At 37.4% G+C, this 17,902-nt stretch overlaps 2 protein-coding genes across 2 annotated transcripts in view; one reads left to right on the top strand and one right to left on the bottom strand.

Moving 5' to 3' along the window:
* The first annotated feature begins 453 nt into the window (after positions 1 to 453).
* On the top strand, positions 454 to 7,245 carry LOC144441345 (uncharacterized). Its single transcript, XM_078130900.1, has 7 exons — positions 454 to 503; positions 1,077 to 1,635; positions 2,177 to 2,401; positions 3,334 to 4,027; positions 4,365 to 4,601; positions 5,739 to 5,830; positions 6,946 to 7,245. The coding sequence occupies exons 1-7, from the start codon at positions 454 to 456 to the stop codon at positions 7,243 to 7,245; spliced, it is 2,157 nt and encodes a 718-aa protein (XP_077987026.1).
* A 3,747-nt stretch (positions 7,246 to 10,992) lies between these two features.
* LOC144441344 (carboxypeptidase A4-like) overlaps positions 10,993 to 17,902 on the bottom strand; it is a 21,749-nt gene continuing 14,839 nt past the window's right edge. Inside the window, exons 4-12 of the mRNA XM_078130899.1 lie at positions 17,241 to 17,316; positions 16,259 to 16,501; positions 15,389 to 15,490; positions 14,091 to 14,195; positions 13,843 to 13,953; positions 13,275 to 13,365; positions 12,620 to 12,828; positions 12,181 to 12,265; positions 10,993 to 11,589 (exon numbers count right to left, since the gene is read on the bottom strand). Coding sequence (XP_077987025.1) covers positions 11,408 to 11,589; positions 12,181 to 12,265; positions 12,620 to 12,828; positions 13,275 to 13,365; positions 13,843 to 13,953; positions 14,091 to 14,195; positions 15,389 to 15,490; positions 16,259 to 16,501; positions 17,241 to 17,316 — 1,204 coding nt within the window. The 3' untranslated portion in view covers positions 10,993 to 11,407. The remainder of the gene's footprint in view (positions 11,590 to 12,180; positions 12,266 to 12,619; positions 12,829 to 13,274; positions 13,366 to 13,842; positions 13,954 to 14,090; positions 14,196 to 15,388; positions 15,491 to 16,258; positions 16,502 to 17,240; positions 17,317 to 17,902) is intronic.

Raw genomic sequence — 17,902 nt, 5'->3', positions numbered from 1 at the left:
TTTAATGTAAATATGTTTAGAGTTGATGAATTAAGGACCAGTTGGGTAACTTGGGTTACCGGAAACACAAAATTTATTTTCCTTATGGCCTCATTGTCATTAGATTAAACATTGATTGACAAGAACTGTGAAAGTATATGATCGACAACCAATCAGATGCTTGAATACTACTGAGTGTACGCATGCGCTGAATAATTTTCTTGGCATGTATGAGTCGTTGAAATATACAGTGGAAATATCGACAATGGCAAGGAATGCGCCCTTGATGATCGTTGAAAACTGGAGGATATTTGACACTTTGATAGAAAAATACCACTGGTGACACACTATTTTAAAAAACGACATATAAAAAAGTTTACGAAGCTATAACGGTCTTGTACGGCTCAAGGTCAAAACGTAATTCGTTTTTTTCAACGCCGAGCACATCTCAACAGCTTGAAGTGGAGAACTAGTATGTCTGACAACAATGAAGTGGATCTCGTCCAACCTTTCCAACCCACAAGGTAAGAGAATACTTGAAATAATTTTATTCGTCTATGTAAGTCTGTCACAGATGACCGGGATTCGGCCAATTCAATACCCCAAAAAGTGCGGTTTTTTCTTTTTATGTCACTATAAGCTACACAACTAGTACTACTTCACAGTAGAACATTACCGAATCAAAGTATGATATATATATATGATTTGATGATCGCACTATGCGTGAAACTCCGAGTTACAACCAAGAAAGAGTTCCAGAACTACCAAAACTATATATATATATATATATATATATATATAATATATATATATATATATATATATATGTCTGATGATCGCAATATGCGTGAAACTCCGAGTTACACCCAAGAAAGAGTTCCAGTACTACCAAAACTATTACGCTCTGCCACTGCGGTATAGAGCACTGTCTTAGCAGATTGATACTCACCGAGTTATATATATATATATATATATATATATATATATATATATATATATATATATATATATATATATATATATATATATATATATATATATAGTATGCAATTCCGTATGCTTCCTTCCAGTTGTTGTAGACGGAAATTTGATTGCAGTTTCATGAGAAGGAGTAAAAGCGCCATACAGACCGTTAGTTCAACCGAACTTCACTCCGTAAGCAATGTCAGCTTATCATTCCGTGAAGAGATTGGAGGTAAGAAGGGGAGCATCTCTAAAAGCACTTTTCTTACAGAGACTGGTAAAAATAAGCAAATGCTGAAAATGTTGACCTTAACGTTGGTACCAATCGTAGTATTGATAGCTTTGACTGTCGTTGACCTGAATAATACCATACGACGGAACTTTGACGCTGTCGAGATCCGTCGGAACGTACGGTTCAGTCGCCAGGTTGGCACCCTCGTTCACACCCTTCAAATAGAACGGGATATGACGGCCCTTTATATCAGCTCACTCGTGCAGTCTCGTCCAGGAGCAGAAAGGAAGATTTTCCTTATCAATACCTACCCATTGACTGATGAAGTTCTAGAAAGTCTGTTCGATTGGCCTTCATATGGTACAACTGCCTATCGACACTTTGAAAACAAGGAACAATTTGCATCGTGGCTGTTCGAGTATAGACTGACATTGGATATTCATAACACGACCGTGTATGAGGTAAGACAGAGATTTTCATGTACAATATTGCACGGTAACCTCGCATACCAAGCATACTGGCAACAATATTGATGTCTAATATATACTTTGACATATTTAGACGGCGGTGCTTTTTTCCTCAAACTTATTAATTTTGGAGTAGAGACACATGTATGCCATTACAGTGTTTACAGGGATAGAATGATGTGACGTCACGGGAATTGTCAACTTCTCAAAGTGAACGCTGACGGGCGCTGTCTTTAAAGGCAAAATGGCGAGATACATGAACGTGTGATATCGGAAGCTCGAACCGATTTTAAAGCTATTCACAAATAGTATAAAATTCACGTTTATTGTGAGTGGTAAGGATTCACTCCATCTCCATTTATTACCGATTCTTTATCATTAATAATTAGACACTCCCGCAACGCAACAGTTACTGCATTTATTCTTTGGATTGTTACACTAATCTTTACCATAACAAGATGCACAAAAGGGATGCACAATTTACACATACATTACATGCACGTTACTCATATTTCTTTCCTGTCTCTTAAAATAGGTCATTAACTTCTACACTGGAGCAAACCAGATTTTTATCGACTGGTTGTATGAAGCCGTTGGGAAATCAGGAGGTCAAGGGTTATGGGAAACATTGGTCGCCTATCAACTATTGATTGTAGGGATGGAACAGATTGGCATCGAACGGACGTTGGGGGCGATATTTTATACTCATGGTGGACTGAAGCGACATCTTGACTATCTATGGTACATGGAAATGTTTCAGGTAAAGGTTTTGTTTTTTTTATCTGGTACAGTATCCTTCCATTGAAAGTGTGTGATAGCTGACGTTAAATATGGCGAAGACGGTTAGTTACAGACAGTTTCCTTAATACAGACTTGCACATATGGATGCCAAATTTGTTTTCCTGGTATATTTTCTCATTTTGTGCTATACGTGAGGGGACTGTGAAACCCTGAATGACAATGTCCATAAAACTAAATAGTTAGGTTATGTGAGCACATGGCGGTTGAACAAAAAATACATACTATTTTCATCAATAAAACTGTATAACATGCGTTAATAGTTACTGTTAGGAATCAAAAGCTTTTGACCCCACACTTATTAATACCAAAATTGACTCTACATGGTTGTGCACACGGTGGTGTCAAAAATATCAATAAAATCATGGCAGATTTTGGCGAAAATACGCCATAGCAAGTCTCACAAGAGCTGAAAAGACAGATCTTGTGCATACCCGAGTGTGTGTGCCTCATTTGTAGCATACTTCTACTAGTAAACTAGAGATAGTGTAGAGTTTCGATTAGGCGGCACAATGTCTTATTATAGTTGCCACACAAGTGATAGCGCTCAAGTGATATATTTTTTTATCTGCCTGTGAACACAAATCAATATCACTGTCTGATGAGACAGCTGCAGGGGAGATTGAAACACAAAAGTGTCACAGTATATTTGCATTCAAAGTGCGCGTGTCATGCCGTATGCGCTATGGGTGTTTGTAATTTGTTTGTGTATTTTGTAACAAATAAGGTAGTACATATAAGGAAGACATCATGCCAACTTACCTATACTCTCTCTAGTTTGGTAGTAAATGGATGGGGCCTGGAGGAACTGCGAGTACATCATAGACACTTGCATGTTTGTGTTGCTATCTTTGGCTATATTTATTCGTTTTTGGCTTGTTCTTAAATTCACAGGTTGGCGATAGTAACATATTGGCCTCTCAGAAGTATTCTCCGATATTGAACGAAATTCTCGAGAATAAGGTGCAAGAATTAGACTACGACTTTCGTGGTACGATCGAAGAGCTCCGTCAGCCAATAAGATTTAATAACCTGACACGTCCACCTTCTTGGGTAGACAGTACCTATTGGTTTGATAATATGACCATTTATATAGACACACTGAAAGACAGCCAACGTAAAATGGCGGACATTATTCTGGTGAAGCTAGAAGAGCTGGTGCGACGAGATGAAGGAGATTTGGCTCTCCAAATCGGTACCATGGTTGTCATGTGCATTATGTGTGTTATCATATTCAGGACCGTACAGACACTCACAAATAATATCCAAAATTATGCCGTTCTTCTGGCAAACCAGACACGATCTCTTGTCAGACAACGCAAGCGGGCTGAAGAAATATTATTCCAAATGTTACCGAAGCAGGTCGCTGGCCAATTGAAATTGAACAAAACTATCAATGCCGAATCATACACCGAAGCTACAGTCGCCATATCGAGCATTGTCGGATTTGATCGGTTAGTTTCGGAAAGCTCCCCGATGACGATCGTTGCAACATTAAGCAAGGTGTATGCCCATTTGGATTCCTTCGTCTCTCGTTATGATGTCTACACAATGGAAACATTTGATTATTCATACATGGTAGTGTCAGGTAAGTATTGATCATAATACTAAAGAAACGAGCAGAATGTACCGTGTTTGTGGGGGGGGGGGGCGCTGAGGAGAAAATGGGGTTTACGAATAACTTTTATGTTGTTAAAGGATTATTGTGATGGGGTGAAAGAGGGGGCAGGGGCTATAAACCTGAATCTCAGAAGTAGTTGTTTTAAACATTTACATTTAAAGTACTTGCGGCTTTCCCCTATCTTTAATTACGGGACAGGTGCTAGCTAGCCATGATAGTGTATGACTGCTTGATATGTTATGCCTTTAAAAGGCATCCCACTTTGCCCCTAAATAAGACAAAAAAAATTATATTTCAACCGCAGGTGTACCAAACAGGAATGGACGACGTCATATCTCTGAAATCGCCGTTTTGGCTTTAGAACTGGTCAGCTTTATGCGTCACCTAACTATTCCGACAGTGATTGGTACTAGATTATCAGTACGTGTTGGTGTACACACTGGATCAGTTGTAGCTGGTATCATTGGCAATGTGATTCCTCGCTACAACATTTTCGGAGATGCCGTTAATATAGCCATGGTCCTTGAGTCAAGTAGCATGTGTAAGTGTCATTCAAAACCTATCTATATACACAATGAAAACCTGTTACACGAAGTCGTGTGACGCAACAAAAAAGTTTACTAACTTACTACATGTTATCGTCTCGCTCGAAAACAATACAACTGTGTGGACCATGCAAAGGTAACGCGACGCAAAGAAAATGTAGCCATGTTAGTGTTCGTGAGATTTTTGTGGCGCCAGATCTTGATAAACTTGTTTCAGGTTTAACAGTTTTATGTTGTATTTAGTGAATTTAGTCCGGGAATCGAATTTATTATTCCAGATTTTGTACATAAAGAAAATTTAGGTGCATACTCGTGAGGTCGCAGCCTCAGTTAATTCCATGCTTCCCATAGTAAAACCTTTAAAATGATGAGTAATTAGTCACTTGGGCGGTTAGACATTTTAAAAAAGGTAGACAAAAAGTAAGTGTATGTGTACATGATGATGATATTTTTATTCCTTATCATATTTTAACAGTCCAAATAACAGCCCTAATTGTTTGATCTGTGGTTTCTACTTTAATATGTTGTATATTAATATACTTATTTTGATCCTGCTGCTGTAACGTGTTGGATCTGGTCTTGCAACTTGCCTAGCTCTCATCAAAAACCGTTATTAACGATATTACAATGACATCATTACACAATTTAGGTTACCATGAAAATACCACACTCTCGCGATCGATTACCAAGCCCCCAGTCTGTAAAATATGCCGTGACGTGGCGACCTCACATATCCGTCAATCCCTTTCAAAGAGCAGACCAGTGAGGGTTACTAAATGTAGATGCTCAGTCATTACAAATGGCAACAGTAAAGACGATATAATTTCGGTTACCCAGACTGTCGGTGCTGGGGGCACTGCCTAAGAGACCTCCCCCAAGTCTCCAGGTCTCATACGTAGGCACAGCCCAGCAGCAAGAGTCTGGGTAACCGAGACTATAAAGACGAGCGACTCTCCCCTGTGTAGTACTACATGTAGCTTTGATACAATTGTCTTGTTTCGAGTTAGGACAAGTAAGACTCTAAAAATCGTTTATACGCCTCCCCCACCCCCCACGCCCACCCCACACACACACTGCCAATGGGGTCAAATTCTGCCCAAATTCATAGCGATATTATTATTCTTGTCTTACAGCAAACTGTATCCAAATAAGTGAAGCGACATACTGGCCACTTAAAGAAATGGGAATATTTGCTTTGCGCGAAAGAGGGCAGACGTTGATAAAGGTAAATACAAATGTACGATATATGTACGCAAACCTATATCCCTGTCTCCCTACGTCCTTCTCTCCTTTATTCTGTGTTGTTCGTTGACGAGACGTAGATTTAGTTACATAGAATGTTTTTTCTCTCTCGTGTATGTTTCGCTTTCGTGGGTTAGGAATAGAGGAACCATCTGTACAATTATTGGTCGTTATTGCCTTACTTTGTTTTCGTTATTATCCAAACGAATGACAACCTTTGAATCCTAAAACAATGATGACGCCTTACAGATTGTATGAAGTCACAAGTACGGTTATGCTTCAGATTCTTGCAAATATCCGCCATATTGAATGGTCCATTATGGGAAATATAGTAGCGTTCCATTGGTAATTGTTGTTATTAATTTTTCACATTGTTTGTAACCACAAATAATTGTTGGCGTGGTTCTGTGACCTTCATAGGATAGCTTATCTTCTAATCACACAAGCTTGTACCCTATTAACTACGACAGCTGTCATTCTTGTCGTTTTTTGGCGATGCCTGTGATGAGAACGTCATTTTTACCAGTGGCGCAATAAAATTGACCTTGAATGTGCCGAGACGCCTGCTCCTTATCACACCATCAAACTAACATAAAGTTGCTCACAGACACAGACACAGACACACACAGACACACACACACACACACACACACACACACACACACACACACACACACACACACAATGACACATCATACAAACACTGAACACACGATACTCAAGCTTTAAGTTTGTAAACAAAACAGGTAGCTTAAAGTACTTTATCTTCTTTTGGATTACATCCTGCTATGCACTTTGGTTAAGTGTACAAGTAAAGAGAAGGTGTGTGTGTGTGTGTGTGTGTGTGTGTGTGCGTGTGCGTGTGTGTGTGTGTGTGTGTGTGTGTGTGTGTGTGTGTGTGTGTGTGTGTGTGTGTGTGTGTGTGTGTGATACCTTCAAAGCCAGCTTTAATTGTCCACCACTGATAACATGACGTTCTGATCACAGGCATCGTCAAACACCGAAACGAATGGTTGTAATTTGTATCTGAACATGCACAATGTGGATTCATGTTATCTAGTTTTAAGAACTGATATTGTATTACAAATTCATTGGCAGGGCAAGGGTACAATGACCACATATTGGCTTCATGGACGGCGACTGCCAGGTGGGGATTTTGACGATGATCCAGATAGCCAGGGCGAGCTTAGGATTAACGTACCAGATACTGTCGGTGAAGTGAACAAAGAAAACAAAACAGCACCAAGTTCAGACACACAATACTCTTCGTATTCAATCGGTGAACTGCAATCGTCTCTGCCTGTTTCAGTGCCAAAGTTATCCGGTATACAACAGGAGTCGGAACGAAACCATGAATCCTCCGTCCCCTGCTACATCATAGAGGAAATATCCGAATAAAACTTTCTCAATGAACTTGAAGAACGAATGTATGAAGAAACATAATCTAGCTTTTTAGATGTAACTAACCAGATTAGTGTATTTATTCAGTGCATTTCTTGTCCCGTTCTTTTATGGATGTATGAATAGCTAGTTTGTCACTTAAAACATGTTTCCATTGTTATTATTTTAGATTAAAACGGACACTGTGTTTACATGTTTATGTGTTTATCTTGACTTTAATTTGAAAACAGTGTGTAACAGATAAAACTGAAATTCCGTTTGGGGCTTAATTAAGAGCATGTTTCCGAATTCGACCAATTTTTAAGGTTGTTATTGTTGTTGTTGTTGTTGTTGTTGTTGTTGTTGTTGATGATGATGATGATGATGATGATGATGATGATGATGATGATGATGATGATGATGATGATGATGATGATGATGATGATGATGTTTGAAATGATGCCATTTTAATATTATTTCCAAGAATTCAACTCATATACATAGTTCACTTATTTGCAACTAGAATCCTTATCGCTGTACATGTCACATACAATGGAGCAATTCCAGTATAACGTTTTTTCCACGCCAGACGATTAGATGAAACGATACAGGGAGATATTTGTAGAGCAGATAACAAAATTTACCATTGTTAGTAAGAAAATTTACCATTGTTAGTAAGAAAATTTACCATTGTTAGTGAGAAAATTTATCATTGTAAGTAAGAAAATTTACCATTGTAAGTAAGAAATTTTACCATTGTTAGTAAGAAACTTTACCATTGTTAGTAAGAAAATTTACCATTGTAAGTAAGAAAATTTACCATTGTTAGTAAGAAACTTTACCATTGTTAGTAAGAAAATTTACCATTGTTAGTAAGAAAATTTATCATTGTTAGTAAGAAACTTTACCATTGTAAGTAAGAAAATTTATCATTGTTAGTAAGAAAATTTATCATTGTTAGTAAGAAAATTTATCATTGTTAGTAAGAAACTTTACCATTGTAAGTAAGAAAATTTACCATTGTTAGTAAGAAAATTTATCATTGTTAGTAAGAAAATTTATCATTGTTAGTAAGAAAATTTACCATTGTTAGTAAGAAAATTTACCATTGTAAGAAAATTTACCATTGTTAGTAAGAAACTTTACCATTGTTAGTAAGAAAATTTACCATTGTTAGTAAGATTTTTGTCATGACAGACTACGTTTTGTTTCGATGACAGTTGTACACTGTAGATCGATCATTTCCCTTCAAAATGGGAAGCTGTGATGTTTCCATCTCTCTATGATCGTTAAATGTTTCGGGAAACATGCTCTCCTGAATTTTATGTCATCTACCAATTACACACTCAAGCTTGTATCGTTACATTTTTCCTCAAAACAAATCGTCAGCAAACAGTGTCATTTGAATATTTAAATTGTGAAGCGAAGTAAGTTACTGTAATTAGACATTAGGGAGTAGTGAATATTCAGAAGTGTTTTTTTCATGTTGAATTTTGAAACAAAGAATGTATATGTAAATCCATCCGATGTCAAAACAAAAGAACTGATTGCCTAATGGTGTGAGGGCGACGTCATGCTTCCAATGATAATGATAACAGTTTTAGATGTTGTTTTTTTGTTCTAGAACGGTATGTTTACTATTTTGTTATCTATCATTCTTCAGCTTTTGTTGAATGTAGGTATGTTTCTGCATCAATATTCTTTAGATCTCCAGTCATTGAATACAAACTCATTTAAATACGCCATGTATGCATATCACTGTCTTGTCTGAATTTGAACACGAACATTAAATCACCATTATGTTAAATACATGGTTGTTAGATTTATTATTTCGAATCGTTGCCAATAACAGGTAATGCATGATTTATCAAAGAAAGATCGTTTGCATGATTGCTTGGAGTATGACGCCATGTTATGTATGCGTGCGCATTCTAGTAATGCAAAAATGATTTCCGTTTCCGGTGAAATCCTGACCTCGATTGTAAAACGTGGGCCATCACTCCGACCAGTTGAACATCACAATGTGCAGAATCACTGAAGTTACTGACGTTATAACTGTGTTGCCTGTGACCAGTTACTCGCTATCTTCGAAAAAGACCATTCACAGCACTGAAGTCATAAGCAAGTGGCAAAGGGTGGTCAGTACATAGATACATTTAGGGGAGCCCCTTAATAGTAATACGCCCACGGTCAGTGATTGCATTCTTCAAGATGCATAAAGCATCTACTATATTCCAGTAGATGTCTGCCTCGAGACTGGCCAAACAAGAATGCAGTTCAAAATAACCATAATACAGAACTATGTTGTCAGCTTTAATTCAACGTACATTCTCGCAAGCCAGCAGAGCACACATTTCTGCTGTTCTTGGCGGTGCGTCTTGGACGGTGCCGTAAAAGAGGCTGTGGTTTACGACGATGTCAACTTATCAAATTATGCGATGGGCATTGCTTACATTTATCTTCTTATAATAACCATAAAATGGTCATTTACATCCTTTTATTCGGTATTTTGCAAAAACAAATTTTACAGGGACAAAGGCGTGGGAATTTGAAACCCAAAATCCAAATGTATGATATCATGGGGAATGGGATCTAATGTTTTACACACGAGGAACCTACAAATCACACCGTCAAAACACCTACATGTGTATCCGTCCTTTGTGTACTTTCCAAAACTTCCAATAATAATATGCCTTCATTAAAATGCTTTAATCTCTTTCCATATATATATATAAACGACATTGATACCTTTTTTATTTAAACAGTTTCTCATAACGCTTTCATAATACTGTATCATAATTGTTGATTCCTTGTGAATTCATTTTGATGTTTAAACGAGAAAAAATGTCTTCATTTCATTCACTTCCACTTGTTAATACGGAGCTGGCATCGATAAAAACTTTGTTAGAAGTGATGTACATGCCTTGGTAGTGAACATCTGCTTAATGTATTGTCAACTGCTTATATTGTTATACATTTACAATCAATCAATCAATCAATCAATCAATCAATCAAACCAATCAATCAACCAACCAATCAATCAATCAATCAATCAAAAAATCAATCAATCAATCAAAAGAATTTGTATAACTTCAAAATCCAATAGGACATAATGTTCTATGGCGCTGAACCGGAACAATAGTAGATCATTGTAAACAGTTAGACAAATGGACAATAATAACAGAAACTGTTACAGCTAACAAAACGCAGCAAGGCCTATTATCCCCTTTTAACATCTAAGTTTGTGTCAAACATAGTGAATTCATATGGTATCATCCCTTTAAATTTAGAACACCTATCCAACGGGGGCATATGTTCATTGCTACCATGGCAACTACATGCGATCGGAGGAAGGAAACTAGTGTTCAGACCAAATGTTCTCATAATTATCCGCAGTGATGCAATACACAAATATTGGACAATCTTTATCCATTACACTATGTATATTTATCATGGAAGCACTATGATTAGTACACAAATTCTCATATTTCACTTTCAATTTAGAAACACAGGCATGTTCTGAACAAATCACTTGCTCTTCTTCTGTGTACACAGAAGATCTGACAGAATAGAAAAATGTAGTCATAAAATAGCTGCAGGTGTTGAGCACACTGGAGGTGTCAAAAAGATTACCTTCAACATGTAAATTCATAGTTTAGAGTACTTGTCAGTTATGTACATTTAACTGACCACCCTCTGTTATGTCACTGTAGATAAGTGGTATATTTGCTACTACTCCCCCCCCTCCCCCCCGTGGTACTCTCAAAGGTATACGGATATGTGCTGCTCAAGTGAGTCATTTTTCACGAACTAAAAACCCTAAAAGTGGGTCGATTTTCAAGAACAAAAATCATTTGATCATGGAGCCGATAACATGGGAAATTAATTTACTGGATAATTGTGACTGAAAATCCCCAACAATGGTCTGTTGGTTTTTTGGATTATATAGGGTAAATGTTTTCACTTAAGGTCACACATCCCTGTCTGGAAATTTGAGGAGTACCCTCCACAAGTGGGTTTGCCCAACACCGCCGGCTATTTTATAGCTACTCTTGGATCATAGTTCGGACACCAAAGAAGAAAAAATTATCTGTTTCTTAATCCAAAGTGGAAGAAGAGAACTTATGTGTTAATCTTTATCGATGTAAACAGAAGGATAATATATCATTTGGTGAGCATTTTATGCATGTTGCATAATGTAATCATAAGCTGCCCTCATTCCTGCATATGTTTCTTCAGCAGTAGGTAATATCTGGTCTTCGGGAAGCAAGAACCCATATCCTGTGCTTATCTCCAATCCATGTGAAAACTTGATCTTGAGAAGCCCATGGCCATAGTCCAGACTAGACCCAGATGCAGGATCTACAAAGTTGGGAAAGTTAACATATAAATTGCCACTAATTAAAATAAAAGTGTTCCATAATAGTACAATGGGGGATGAGAATGACAGAAACATATATTGTAATAGCATCCTTGATAGGTTGGATGGTCGACATGGAAAGAGTTCTCTCCACACAGCCTGGAAACACAGTAATTCAAACTAAGAGCTTTGGCCATATCTTATCATTTGAAAACGCGAGAAAAAATCTACATAATTAGCATGTCACATGTGTTAACCTTCAAGGTTATTTATACAAAGGTCACAGGTCACACTTAGTAATTTGAAACAATAAAATTATATAGGCTTATGTGAGTTATTCAACAAATCAGTGCAGCTTCTATGCTTGTATTCATGAAAAATTCTGAGTTTGAATTACCGAGTTCACAGACTGTGCGGCGAAAACCAGGTTGACTACTATATAAAATGATACCTTCAGGTGGAAAGAAACAACAGACACACATCACAAGCAAAACTGTAACTACTTCTGCTGCCATTTCTGCTAACTACTAATACAACTACTAGCTACTAATACTACTGGCACTAATACTACTAATAATCTTACTGTTACCCACATAACAACTCGGGAATGGTCCCGTATCGATATGTTGTTCCACGTACAGCCTCAACAGCATCTGCAAATACCTTACTGAGTTTAATCTGAAAGAATACAATGATTACAAATATCAAAGTTTTAAACTACCATATTATCCAAGATGGCGTTTATACAGAATCAGGTTGTGTCGCTGAGGGCGCAATGATCATTGGCTTCGTTGTATGTGATGGCAAGATTTTTGGGGACAGCCTTTTAGCATGATTTGTCCTTAAAATCTCATAAGGAATATTTTTAGAGCAATCAGCAATTAAGCCTTGAAATTCAGCTTAGCCAGAAAGTGAAGTTTCTGAAAGTCGACATTTTGCGAAACAGTGATCAGAAGGACCATATGTATGTGATATACAAAGTATCGATTTCAAGAATGAGTTTCCATGTTGTGCAGTGCCATATGTACTTACATGATCATCATAGTGAGTCGGTCTATCAGAAGTATATCCCCAGGGATTCAGAAACATATTGCCAGCGCTGTGAATGTCCATGAAGAACTTGATCTCGTGAGTTGATGACAGGGTTTTCAGAAAGTTGATTACGTTTTCGACTTCAATTTCGGAACTTGGATATGGACCACAGTAAATGTTAGAACATGGATCAAAACTAACGCCATCACCTATAATTTGTCGAGAAAGGAGGGAATATTAAGTATCTTTTCCAGCGAAATCCTTGGAAATTTCATTTCTGTGCATTGTGGGTAGGTAGGTCTGTCCGGTTCTGTTTTGCTACATGATACATGTTTACTTTTACACGTACAGCAAAAGATGCAATTTATCATTATTTCAATTTTGGTTTTTGCTTTAATGAAGCTATGTACCAGTGATTGTGATGCTGGCGATGCTTGTAGTGATGCTGCAGCAGTGACCATGTTGTCACTGTAGTGGACTGGTTTTGACTGCTTTAGCAGTTGCCATGCATTGTGTTGTTGTTTGTCATTTCTGTAGTCGTGTGGTAGGTGCTAGTGCTGTTAGGGGTGGTGGTGGTGGTGGTGGTGGTGGTGGTGGTGGTGGTGGTGGTGGTGGTGGTGACGGTGGTGATGGTGGTGGTATGTCATGATATTACCTCCCCATTCGAAGTCCCAATTTCTGTTTGCATCAGTTCCAATACAACTGCTACCTAGATTTGGTGATCTTGTTTTTCTCCATAATCTGTCCTGTCCGTGACAAAGTAGTAAGAGAATTAAATTTCACTAAATGATGTGCCAAGATGCCATTGTAATATGTGACGACGACAAGATAGTATTTGAAAATGTGGAGTAAAGAAAGGTGACTGTATGGATTAGACTTTACTTTTCAACTACATACTATTGCGTTGAAATCTTACATCACTTCTGGAAATGACATAGACGAAATATACTCAGACTCAATACTGAGGGCTCTGACTTTCGCCAGTCCCATTTAGAAATCAGAGCCTCCAGCGATGAGTACTAGTGTTGGTAACAGAAGCGGATAGACAAAATTAAAAGAATTGTGTGTCCACGCCATCCAGCTTTTATATCTGTGCGTGCAGTGAAAGTATAAATGTCAGACAGACAGACAGACAGACAGACAGACAGACAGACAGACAGACAGAGAGAGAGGGGGGGTTCACGGTATGTGTGTATGACTCTGTGTGTATTTAAATTTCTTACATCACTCCATGTGTATTCGTAGCCATCAGGATTCATACTAAACAGGAGATAGAGATCATAATCATCCAACAATCTAGTAATCAGTGTATCATTACCATAATCCGTCAACATCTTGGAACAAAAGCATAGTAAAATATATTTCAGTTACACAGTCATTCAAAATTGATTGTACTATAATTGAAAACATAATATTTATAAAATCATGATGGTACAATTTCAGAACGATAGCAATATATTGTGTTTGGTACCTTGTTTGTCATCCACATGTTTGTGGCAGGCGTTATCCATTCTCTGGCATGTATTCCACTTTCTATCCACATTGTTGGCTTCATACTTTCTGACTGTGTGCCAACCTGTAGTAGAGATGATTCGAATTACTATCATCCGCTGCATCATATTTTCCACAATGTTTGCCATACGTGTATATCGTCTACAGTATCAGAACACTTTCCCTTTAAGTCATTATGTTACAGTAACCAGTGCTTACTTTGATTCGTGTCATACTACACTGCCTGTGAACGTGGCCACACAGACAAAGTTCTTCTACATTATCGTCCAGTCTCTGCTATATATTTTGTCTCTGCACAGTCCAGCTTATGATTATCAAGCAGAGAAATGAAGATAGTGCAGAAGAACCTTTTCGGGCACAGTAGTTCTTATAACCGCGACATACCCTTTTCAGTTACGGTTGTCTAAGTTACGATAACGACTCCCTTGTTAAGACACACAGGGTTTTTATATATCATATAAATGTGTCACAAATGAATCAGCGAGTAAAATAAATGTTACAATCACTAGCTCCGTTTGTCTGTCTATGTGTGCGTGTGTGTGTGTGTGTGTGTGTGTGTGTATGTATGTATGTATGTATGTACACCTATTTTGTGTCTTTCTTTGCTATTCTTTTTTGTGTAGTGACTTAGCGTCTATCTATTTACAGTCTATCTATCTATCCGTCTATATATCTATCTATCTATCCAATCAATCTAACTATATATATATATATATATATCTCCAATCAATCTAACTATATGTCTATCTATATATATGTGTGTATATATCTGTCCAATCAATCTAACTATCTATCTATCTATCTATCTATCTATCTATCTATCTATCTATCTATCCGTCTGTCTGTCTGTCTGTCTGTCTGTCTGTCTATCTACCCAATCAATCTAACTATATATCTAGCTAGCTATCAAACGATCTATATCTATGTTAAACTTCCTCTATCATTTTTTGTATTTTGCGATCCAACAAATTAATTCAAAGCGGACGATAATTTCTGAACAAGGCCAATGTCGTTACTGTGTAACTTTGTTGTCTGACATGCATTACCATAGACTGAAAGCTTCATCGTTGTGTGCGCAAAACACCAGACACTGTCGACTGTTGAGTGGAGCAACAACATTATTTGGAGCACCCTCAACGACGACTGTGTCAGTTAGTATTACCCTTGAAGGCGGTCATCTTTGATTGAAGGCGGTCCCATCAAAAATAACGTTCATAAATTAAGTTTGTCAACTTCTATATACACAAGTCGTTCTACCTTGAGACCTCTCATAACTCTTCGTTGATATGACCTTCCCAAGATGAATTCTTGAGCGAGATCGGAAAATTTAGCCGCTGTGTCTTTTATCCATTGGTCGATCTGAAAATTAACATCAGAAAGTTTCATTATGATGATTACCTATGGCAAGAGAAAAATTATTTATTTTTATACATTGACACTTCATACAGAATACAATAGAAATTAATCACTATGAATCCAACATAGATAGAGATAGTATGATATACTGCATGTTACAATTACGTTGTGTTATATTAAAGTCAACATATCTGCCTGTCACACTGTAGTATATGTCCATACTCCTCCTGACCCGCTGTCACTCTCTTTTATATCAGTATCGCTGACTTGCTGACTGGCTGCCATTTTTCTATGTCTTCGTCTGCCAATAATTCTTTCTGCCTCTCTTTCCTGTGTGTGTTTGTGTTTGTTTGTGTGTGTCTGTGTCTGTGTGTGTGTGTGTGTCTATGTGTGTCTATGTGTGTCTGTATCTGTGTCTCTCTGTCTCTCTCTCTTTGTCTAGAGCTGTCTGTCTCTGTTTCTTTCTCCGTCTCTCTATATCTCTGTCTCTGTCTCTGTCTTTCTCTGTCTCTTTGTCTCTCTCTGTCTGCTGTCTGTCTGTCTGTCTGTCTGTCTGTCTGTCTGTCTGTCTCTCTCTCTCTCTCTCTCTCTCTCTCTCTCTCTCTCTCTCTCTCTCTCTCTCTCTCTCTCTCTCTCTCTCTCTCTCTCTCTCTCTCTCTCTCTCTCTCTCTCTCTCTCTCTCTCTCTCTCTCTCTCTCTCTCTCTCTCTCTCTCTCTCTCTCTCTCTCTCCTCGTCCATCAAATATAATTTGCTACCATTTTAACATTTACCTCGGCATATCTATGATAGACAGTGTAGTCGAAATCATGTACAGCAGGGCCATCGCCAACACTCTTCTGTACAGTCATTGTCTTTAACCCACCATTCTGTCCCTTAAACTGGTTGTCAATCACATCTTGTACATTTTTTATCCAGACTTCAAATTCAATGTTATTTTCAAGAAGGATTCTTTTCAATTCTTCAGCGTCAGAGGGCGCTGTCATAATGTCGCTTGGATAGTTCCAGAAATCGTACTGAGATGTAGAAAAGGTTTGGAAAAGGTTCAGAAAAGTGATATAACGCTTGAGTCTTAATTTGCAGATGCGTATTTTACGTTCCAAAATTGTGTGGACAATATAAAAGCAAACAATTTGGTGAATTTGTTTGGTTGTCTTCATGTTATTCTTGAGTAAAAATTGCAAAAAAAAACATAGACTATTCTTTTGCCCAATATCTAACCGCTGGTTGTATGTGCTATATCCTGACAGTTGTGTCCAAAATATCGGAGCAAAGCGCAACCAGCGGTAACACAAGTCAGGATCCCAGGTGTCCTCGATGACGTAATCTTGGTATGTCAAATATTAGCATTCAATCTAACATGGAATATTATTTCCATGACGTTGATTCCATCAAAATAAAAATTTTGAGCCAAAATTTTGAGAGGGGTCAATTTTCGAAAATCAAAATTTAGCCCAAAAGTTAGGAACTAAAGGAAAATTTTGATACCAATTTTAGTTAAGGGACCATTTCTTCTATTCCAGTTTAAAATGCCATTGAATGTGTACTGGTCATCAAATTATGACTGAACGAACATTTTGACAACGATTTTGAGCGAAAAATTAAGTATTGATACATATATATGATATGTTTGGCTTTGGTGATTTTACTAGAGGGTGCACAATCTAAAACTCAGACAAGTTATATTTACCACACGAGATAACAACTCCAATGACATGAGTTATCAGCACGGTATATATAGAACATAGTTCTCACCTTATCTGTTGATTCAATGTCTTTAATGATGGACAAGTCATGCTTTGCGTGAACTTTGACCCTTAATACTTGATACCTGATGTTTGTAGAAATATAAATCATACAATAATCAAACAAAACCATATATACGTCATACTTATCACATCGATAAAATAGTGCAGACTACAGTGAGGGAGAAAAAACAAATTTTTTATACAACAGAGAGAGATTCTTATCTCCAAAAAGACACATTTTTTGTCATGGTATTAAATTTATTTGAATCTGATAACATTTTGAATGAAATTGGTTCACATTTCCTTACAAGTGAAATGTTATGTGTCATAGTCGACTTTCTTGTCCACCTGTCACGTGTAGCATTTTGAGGTCAAACTTGAGCGTTCACAAGTGCTACATGAAACCCAATTCATGGCAAACTGCATATTTTTGTTTTGGTGATATCAAACCTAGTTGAACAATTGTTATTTTGATCTTAGTAGTCTACTTTTTCTGCGTACGGTAGTCTGAGTCTGACTTTAGACAAAAGCCAGTGTTGAAGTGACACAAACAGAAGTCTTTACTCAGGTGAAAATACTTACATAACACTGACAGCCTTGATTAAACGGTCGATGCATGCATCCTATACATTACTTCTGACATTGTTAAAATAGTTGACTGCATATAAG

The sequence above is a fragment of the Glandiceps talaboti genome, chromosome 10 (assembly GCF_964340395.1).
Source record: "Glandiceps talaboti chromosome 10, keGlaTala1.1, whole genome shotgun sequence".
Taxonomy (NCBI): domain Eukaryota; kingdom Metazoa; phylum Hemichordata; class Enteropneusta; family Spengelidae; genus Glandiceps; species Glandiceps talaboti.
Note: the sequence above shows the minus strand (reverse complement) of the source record. Positions and strands in the feature narration are given on the sequence as shown.

Excerpts from the sequence above, each read along its gene's own strand:
- LOC144441345 (XM_078130900.1), top strand. The coding sequence starts at position 454 with ATGTCTGACAACAATGAAGTGGATCTCGTCCAACCTTTCCAACCCACA. Across the intron at positions 504-1,076 it reads CAACCTTTCCAACCCACAAG|TTTCATGAGAAGGAGTAAAA; the intron begins GTAAGAGAATAC and ends ATTTGATTGCAG. Across the intron at positions 5,831-6,945 it reads GAGGGCAGACGTTGATAAAG|GGCAAGGGTACAATGACCAC; the intron begins GTAAATACAAAT and ends ATTCATTGGCAG.